Source organism: Carlito syrichta, unplaced genomic scaffold, assembly GCF_000164805.1.
Source record: "Carlito syrichta isolate Samal-C Ts95f unplaced genomic scaffold, Tarsius_syrichta-2.0.1 Scaffold304090, whole genome shotgun sequence".
NCBI lineage: Eukaryota > Metazoa > Chordata > Mammalia > Primates > Tarsiidae > Carlito > Carlito syrichta.
In genome coordinates, this window is record NW_007248186.1 from 291,853 (window position 1) to 301,118 (window position 9,266).

A 9,266-nucleotide genomic window follows, 5' to 3' on the forward strand; every position below is an offset into this window, starting at 1 on the left:
ATACAAAAATTATTTTCAAATTTTTGAAATAGTACATATAACTAGCATATAATCAAAAGTCACCCAGCAAATAATCATGTAACTTTTTATAGTACAGGTTATATGAATATTTTTAGGTATCCATATTCAAAAAAAATATATATATATATATATATATATATATATATAATTTTTAAGAATATGGATACTTAAAAATATTCATATAACCTGTACTATAAAAGGTTACATGATTATTTGCTGGGTGACTTTTGATTATATGCTAGTTATATGTACTATTTCAAAAATTTGAAAATAATTTTTGTATTTAAATCATAGAAAGCCTGTGGAAGCTATGAGATGGGTCAGTGATCTGCAGGCTATTGAAATTCATTGTTTTTCTTTAGACGTACAACATTAAGTAGATAAGTGTGATTTGTTTCAGTACTTGAATTATTTTATGATATATGTCCATCTCTAAAATAAAGTGAGCTGTAAAATAAAACTTAACCCAGACTTCATCTCCAGTGTACAACACATCCATGCAACCAGAAATCATTTGTGCCCTCTAAAGCCAATGAAATAAAATAACAAAACTTAACTATTGCTAGAGAATGAACAGACTTTTTTATGGACTGAAATGCATCTGGATTAAGTGATCCTTTTTGTGTTCAATAGCTATATTATTACTTCTGTAGATATCTATTTAATGTTTATTTTTCTTCTCAGAATTCTTTCTTGTCATACCGAAATGTTGACTAGATTTGTGGTCGTAATTATCTAGTTTTCCTTCTCATTATTTTGAACGAGTCTCGATATTGAGCCAGGTCCTTATTACTAGAGGAATGTTAATCTACCAAAATAAACATTCAGAGTTCTTGTGTAGAATAGTACTGCTTCCAGGATCCTCCCTATTTAGGGTCACACTGACATTTTACTTTCTGGTTGGCTTGGTTAGGTTTTGAGCCTGTGGTGATCGAGAACGTTTTGGAAGGTGATGAGCTGCGCACAGACCTGCAGGCAGTGGAGGCTAAAGTCCGGGAACTGGGGCCTGATTGCGTTCTGTGTGTTCATTCTACTACATCCTGCTTTGCTCCGCGGGTGCCTGATAGGTAAATGACTTGTGAGTGTTATCCTGTAGCTGCTCATCAGTCTTTGAAAGAAAATGTGGTTTACTGATTCTCAAATATGCTTAAATAACCCTTGGTAGTAAATAGGCGAGTGGGCTGTCCTAAGAGAAGAGGCTGACCTTGTGGAGAAATTGCAGACTGACTTGGGAAAACTAGCATTTGGTAGAGAGGAAGGAAAAACTAGTATGGGTGGAGATCCCTTTATTACCTGAGTAGGTGCACACTGTCTCTGTTTTCTTGCTTTTTGTCCTGTTTCTTATCTCTTAGCATCTTTTTTCTCATTATTTAATAGAAATTTCTTTTCTAAGCTAAATGTTGTATTTACTTATTTGTATTTGTATTGCTATCTCCGCTTCTTTGATTTTATAATTTTCATATGCAGGCACTGTCAGTATTAATACATTTTAAATGGAAAATGTTAGGATTATTTACTTATACTTTTTTTTTTAAGTTGGAGTCTCACTCTGTTGCGCAGGCTGGAGTGCAGTGGCATAGCCACCACAGCCTCGTCCTGCTGGGTTCAGACCATCCTTCCGCCTCTGCCTCCTGAGTAGCTGGGACTACAGGTGCGTGCCACCATGCCCAGCTAATTTTTTGATTTATTGTAGAGATGAGGTCTCGCCAAGTTGCCCAGGCTGGTGTTGAACCCGTAGGCTCAGGCAATCCTCTTGCCTCAGTCTCCCACAGTGTTGGGATTACAGGCATGAGCCACTGCTCCTGGCTAAATTTTTTAATTGAAAGATTAGCTGAGTTGTATACTTGGTTGTTATCTCCATTTTGAGAATAATGCAAATATTTAAGAAAATAAAAGCAAAATGAAAAAAAAAAGCAAATGTGTACTTTTCTAAAGGATTACACATTTTTATTCTAAAAATGTAATAGGCTCACTTCTAGTAATGCAGATTTCTGGGGTTTTTGTTTTTTGTTTTGAGTCGGCATCTCACTCTGTCGCCCAGACTGGAGTGCAGTGGCTGCTCCTGGCTACCGCAGTCTTGACCTGCGGGACTCCGGCGATCCTTCCACCTCAGCCTTCCGAGTAGCCAGAATTACAGGCGTGTGCTACCACACCCGGCTGATTTTTTGATTTATTATAGAGATGAGGTTTCGCCAAGATTGCCCAGGCGTGTCTTGAACCCGCAGGCTCAGGCAATTCACTCACCTCAGCCTCTCAAAGCGCGGGATTACAGGTTGAGCCAAGGAGCCTGGCCAGATTTCTGGTTTTGATAGCAACTTTTTTGTTTCATTTTAACGTTTTGAACAGAGTGCTCATAATTTGTATCAACTGTATTGACTTTGGATTTTTCTTATAGCATCAAGTTATACTTTGGTTTTAATTTATGGAATCACATTATTTGGTAGCATTGAATGCCATGTTGGCTTTTGTGGTCAAAATTTGCAGATTTTGAGACAATTTTAAAACTATGCTCTTGAAAATTTACTTTGCTATATACATGAGGTTATGGATTCTATTTTAAGATTTTTTTTATAGCTTTAGTAGTTTATTCACTAATTACCAATCAGATTTTAAGTTTGTATTGCAATATTAAACATCTCTATTCTTTCTTCCTTGATGGATTTGATATCTAGAAAAATTTTAATGCACCAGAAGTAAATCACATTTGAAAAACAACATATAGGTAGTTGGGTTTGTTGAATTATTTATACTTGAGTTTTATTTTTGTTTCATATCTACTAATTTTTTTTAATGTTTTCAGTATGCCTGGCAGGTGTTAAGTATTTTACATATATTATTTCTTTTAGGAAAAATCTAAAATTTTTATCAGTCAGTAAAATTCTCATTTGTCATTTTCTAGTAGTGGTAGATAATGAATATTTCTGATAAGAATGAAGTTTAGGTAAATGGTGATACACAGTAATATGTTTGATTTTCTCATTTTATTACATTTAAAAAGTACATTTTTTTACATCAAGATTATTCCTTTATAGTCTTAATTTTATGGGTATAATATAGTCTTTATCTTTATTAGTTAATTAGACAAAAAGTATTGTAGGGGAAATTCACTTAAAGGAAATAAAGAAAAAAAGAAGGGTATCATTTCTTCAAAATGAGACACATCTTAAATTGACTTCTAAGTTAGAATACAATTTGATTCTATGGAAAATTTTCTTTTTGCCTCTTGCCTTTCATTTAATACTTTTTTACATACCCTAATAACTACTTACAGGTTTGATCAATTGAGATTATTTAACATTACTCACAAGTCAGCAGGGTGTGATGGTTTATGCCTGTAATCTCAGTGCTTTGGGAGGCTGAGGTGGGAGAACTGCTTGAGTCCAGTAGTTTGAGACCAACCTGGGCAACTTTTTTTTCCTACAAAAAATAAAAAATAAATATTTTATTTAAAAAAAATAATAATAAAATAAAATTACAAGTGATTTTTTTCTTTTAAAAATAGAACTTTGATGCTATTATGGTGCCTTATCATCAAGGAAGTTCTTTATTAAGGAATATTTTCGTTAGAACACACATATGTGAAAGTGCCATTTTCTTATGAGGAAAATACTTGTGTGTATTCCAGAAGGTCTATTTTTTTAAAAAACATCATCTGATTAGTTTAAGTAACAAGGGATTTCTATCAATTTATGAGGTTTATGAAAATGAATGATAAAATGAGTTTTTAATTCGTAAAACTTTAAAGAAGCAAATTGAAAATTTTTGACAGATGAATATATTATTCCTATTTATAGTTTTAAAACATTAACACACATCTACTAGAAAAAGAGTGTATTATGGATAAATAAGTAATAAAACTATAGATGTATATTTGAAATACATCCTTGTCAAAAAGAATTTTAATTGTATAAACATGTCTGCTTCCAAATATTTATACTGTAGAAAGAAAATTTATAGGAACTTAATTTTATTAAACTTTAGGATTTGGTTGTAGTTTAGTAGTGTGAAGGCATTTCTATTAAAGATGACCTATTTGGTTTTGAGAAGGAACATCTATTTATTATGCTTTCACTGAAATTTATTACCTAACTTTGCATAAAGTTAGACTCTCAAATTGTCTTAATATGAGAGGTGTAAAATGAAAAAGTATGAGTGAATAAGAGTGAATTTAAAACCTGCAGCTATTTAAAAGATTCTTAATTATTCAAGTTGTTGGAAAATATTAGTTATTTTGGTACCGAAACATTTTAATGTTCTGTATTTTTTAATACATTAAAGTCTGTTTGAAAATGCATTTTTTATTTTATAAGATGTTTAATGTGAGATTTCTTTAGATTTCCAGGTATGCTAATTATTTTGCAGATACTAGCTTTAGTATAGTAAGCAACTAGAAGCATTTTTTAAAAAGAGCATGCCACCTTGTAAGGAGTCATTATAAATAATCTTCTGGCTTGTACAGGGAATTTTAAATTTTAAAATAATTTAAAAGTTACTATCTACATAAATTTTTATAAATATATTTTCTCTCTCATTTATTGGTAACGTTAATTTAAAAGTTTTTTGGTTTATTCTGAAATGTTTGCTATGTATTTCCAAGCTGCTGAATTATATGCTAAAATACTGTGGTAGAAATTTCAGTGTTTGTCATTTTTTTCCCCTGGTGTACATTAAGGATAACTATTAAATTAAAAAAGAACATTTCCACTCTATAATTTATAAAGCACAGTGTGAGTTTGTCTTCCTATTGAATATTTATGTTTATAGATTAGAAGAGCTGGCTGTGATTTGTGCTAATTATGGCATTCCACATATAGTCAACAATGCTTATGGAGTGCAGTCTTCAAAGTGTATGCACCTCATTCAGCAGGTAAGAGAGTTTAAAAAGATACATCAGAAAAAGTAGGTTTTAACATATTATGAGATTATTACTTTTTTATACAACCTGATGTAGAAACAGTTACTTAACACCCTCTACTTCAGGGAGTATTAGAAACTTGAGTATGATACTCTCTCCATGTAAGACATTCTTTGGTGGTGTGATAGTAATTGGACTAATTGCTTTGGTGGTCCAGAATTGTTATGGAAACACTTAAGCAGCTTAGTTCTTAGCTTTCTGAGATTGCTTCATTACTAGGATCCTTATTTTTCTGATATACTGGATTATAGTATTTTAAAAACTGTATTGATGCATTTATTCTACATCTAAGGAATTGTGTTACCTTATTGTCCTAGACTAAAATGATTTCATTTTATAAATCTTCCAGTGTATAGTTATGGAGCAGGCAGGCTTTTGTGTTTTTGTATTTTTGTAAGCGTCAGTGAGATCCTGGTCATCTGTTTTAGGTTCTAATTTTGAAAATTTGTCTGTGTCCCACTTATAGTAAGGGCTGTGGCCTACGATGCTTTACCTCTTCAGGCCTCTACTGCTTCCTTGATCTCCCTCTCTCGCACTGTGCACCTACTGCTCTCCTTGGTTTTCTGTTCCTCTTCCGTGTCACCCAGGTGTGCATTTCTAGGCTCTTGCGCATCCCGCTGGCTGGATGGCTTCCACAGAGCTGCATGGTGCCTCTTCTTGCTTTCTTTGGGTCAGTGAGACTTCCTCAGAAACTCTGTCCAAAATAACATCTCTCTTCCTTGCTAGCATTTTCTGTCTCCCTTTTTTCTGTTTTACCATATGCATTGATTTTTCAGGTACTGCACAGTTTGCATGGCTTTATACATTATGACGTCTGTAAAGTTGGGATGTCTTAGAATCAATCAGTTGTGTCTTACAATGCTAATTGGCTGTGTTTTTTTATTACCTAGTAATATGTAAAATAATGATGCTTCTTAAAATTGGTGGCCCCTTGCTACTTTTCTCCATAGCATCTAATTACCACTAGATATGTTTGTTTGTTGTCTAGTTATGGACAGTAATTGGAATTAAGGTTCTATTAGGGTAGAACTTTATTTTGTTCGCTGTTCTGCCCTCAATACTTAGGACGATATCTGGTATATAATTGACAGTAACTGGTTACTGAACAAAATGAATGCATACATGAAGTATAATATTTAATCTGTGTATGGCATAATTTGCATGCATAATAATGTTGACATGTATTCAATTTAGACATACATATGATTTGTGTTATGTGGGTATGTTATTCTCAGATTATCTGAGGTGTATTTGAAGAGATTAAGACTAAAAGAGGTTGAACTTGGTGGCTCAAACCTGTAATCCCAGCACTTTGGGAGATCGAGGTGGAAAGATTGCTTGAGGCCAGGAGTTCAAGGTCAGTCTAGGCAACAGAGTGGGACTCCATTTCTACAAAAATAAAAATGAATTAGCTAGACTTGGTGGTGCTGTGCACCTATAATCCCAGCTACTTGAGAGGCTGAGGTGGGATAATTGCATGAGCCCAGGGGTTTGAGATTACAGTGAGCTATGATGATGCCACTGCACTCCAGCCTGGGTAACAGAGAAAGGCAAAAAAAAAAAAAAAAAATCCAAAAGAAAACAAGCTTCAGAATATGATAGGAAAGGTGCCCTTGGAGTTGTGCATCATGACTACCCTGCTTTGTCTTCATCTCTCTTCATTAACCAGAAAATAAAACTATAGGATGGGTGAGTGAATTTTTTTTAAAGTAGATATTTTATTGTTCCAGATACTGAATTACCTTCTAAAGTTGTCATTAACATTTTGTATTGATGTATAATATCTGTATTATTTGTGGGGTACATGTGATATTTAGATACATGCATAGGATGTATAATGATCAGTTAGGGTATTTAAAATGGCCATTGCCTTAAGCATTTATTATTTCTTTGTGTTAGAAACATTTCTGATTCTCTCTCTAGCTATTTTGAAATACACATACATTGTTGTTAACTTCTGTGCTTTTGAACATTAGAACTTACTAAAACTGTTGTTTCTTTAAAATAGGAAAAAGCGTTACATAAACATTCTATTTTCCCCAAACTGGCCCTCACCAAAAGAGGTTGTGGCACTGTTACTTTAAACCAGATATATCCTCGGGTCTTCGTTGATTGCAGGTTGCTGATTCATGACATCCTAAAAAATTTAAAAAGTTGGCTCTAATTCACCTCAGTGTCCTTATTGGTAATATATACTATTTACTAAGTACTCAACCACATGTCAGAAGTCCTCCTAGGCTTTCAAAGTTTATTAATCCTAACAATTTAAGGTGTACTTCTTTTTGTTCCCATTCCACATGTGAAGAAATAAACTCAATGGGGTTAACTGACTTGGCCAAGGTCCCACAACTTCAAAGTAGCCCATCTAGTTCATTGTGACACCAGAGTCCCATTTTTCTGTGAAAAAGTAAAGTAATGTAAGTCTTTTCTTGAGAAAATAGTATTGAGGTAATCAGTCATTCAGTGAAGAAAGAACTATAATGAAAACGTTTCAGACTTTTTTAAGGGATTGCCCCAGAATGCCTTTATGCTGAGCATATAAAGCATTCTGGTATGTGCATGTGGCTAAGGAAGTTAGCTCTGAAGAACCTCTATCTCTGTTTATATTTACTGAGATGACTAATTTAGGAGATTCATGGATTATGGGAGTCAGAACAGATTAATGCAGAAGGGACAGAGTAATACAAATCCACATGTGTAGAGGATTAATTATTTTAGTCAGAATGGATTATAAGGCTTTAAAAGTGTGGGAAGCAGCAACATGGTTTATTAGAATTTAAGAGAAGTAGGTGTTACTACTATTTGTTCTTAGACCTGATGTCACGTCATTCGGCAAGTGTTGCTGTACCCCCACTCATGTCCCAGGCGCCAGCACAGGCACTAGGGATGCATTAGCGAGTGCAGTAAAATCTTCAACCCTTGGGGAACATTCACGCAGACAGTGAACCTTAGACATGCCAGGTCTTGATCAGTGCTCTGGAATTTGAGGGGGAGGGGGTGTCAGCTTAGATGGCGTGATCTGAGAAGGCCTCTTCAGGAAGCGACGTTGGCGTGGAGCTGTGCAGCTCTCCCTTGAGAGAGGCAGGTTCCAGGCAGAAGGGAGCAGCGAGGCCAAGACAGAGGCAGGAATTGCTTGGAATGTGTGAGAAACAGCACAGAGGCCAGTGTGGCTGAATTGGATGAATGAGGGAGTAGTGGTGGTAGGGGTTTGCTGTGTGTTAGGGATTTGGGATTTCATTGTTGGTGTGAGCATCAGCCGCTGGAGAGTTTTGAGCAGGAAAGAGTGACGTGTTATCTGGGGACTAGACTTGTAGGGAGGCCTGCTGCGGTGGCCTGGCCCATGTAAAATTTGTTGTGGGTTGGGCCTGGGTGGTGGCTGTGAAGATAGTAAGAAATGGTTGTATTCACATGCATTTTGGGAGTGGATTTGATAGGGCATTCTGGTGAATTACTTGTAGGTATGAGAAAATGACAGTTGGGGAGTTCCAAGGCTTTTGGCTTGAGTAGTTGGAAGAATGGAAGTACTTTAGGAATAACATTTTTTAATCATGGGCTCTTCATCCAGATCACCTAGATCCTAGTTCCTGCTGATTGTTTGCCTAGGTAACCTTCAGCAAGGTGCTTTAACTTCCTGGATTTGAATCCCAGCTGTGCTATTACTAACTACATGTCTGATCTTGGGCAAGTTACTTTAATTTCATTGTGCCTTGATTTTCTCATTTGTAACACAGGTATTATAGTAGCATCACCTCATATGGCTATTGTAAGGATTAAATGCATTGTGAATTATAAAGTGTGTAGAACAGTGCTTAGCAGGCATGGTGGCTCATGTCTGTAATCTCAGCACTTTGGGAGACTGAGGCAGGAGGTCACTTTGAGGCCAGGAGTTCGAGACCAGCCTGGACAACATAGCAAGACCCTGTTTCTACACACACACACACACACACACACACAATCAACCTGGTTTGGTGGCATATGCCTGTAGTACCAGCCTTGGGAGGCTGAGGCAGGAAGATCACTTGAGCCCAGTTCAGGACTGTAGTAGCTGTGATTCTACTCTAGCCTGGGCAACATAGCAAAACCCTATCTTAAAAAAAAAAACTAGTGCCTGATATGCAGTAAGCACTCAATAAATTCTGGCAGTAATTATTATATGAACAGTTGTTTGTTTTATTCACTATTGCTGTCCCCAGAACCTAGAACAATGTTTGACAGATGATGGGTACCCAATATTTGCTCTTTTTTTTTTTTGAGTTGAAGTCTCACTCTGTCACCCAGACTGGAGTGCAGTGGTCGTGGAGTGCAGTGGCCGCTCCCGACCACTGCAGCC

The 9,266-nt window shown here is 35.7% G+C and overlaps 1 protein-coding gene across 1 annotated transcript in view; it reads left to right on the top strand.

Annotated features, from left to right (window-relative positions):
• The window catches only part of SEPSECS (Sep (O-phosphoserine) tRNA:Sec (selenocysteine) tRNA synthase), a 34,922-nt gene that overhangs the window by 6,249 nt on the left and 19,407 nt on the right, over nucleotides 1-9,266 (top strand). Inside the window, exons 5-6 of the mRNA XM_008059451.2 lie at nucleotides 935-1,088; nucleotides 4,786-4,888. Of these exons, the coding sequence (XP_008057642.2) occupies nucleotides 935-1,088; nucleotides 4,786-4,888 (257 nt within the window). The remainder of the gene's footprint in view (nucleotides 1-934; nucleotides 1,089-4,785; nucleotides 4,889-9,266) is intronic.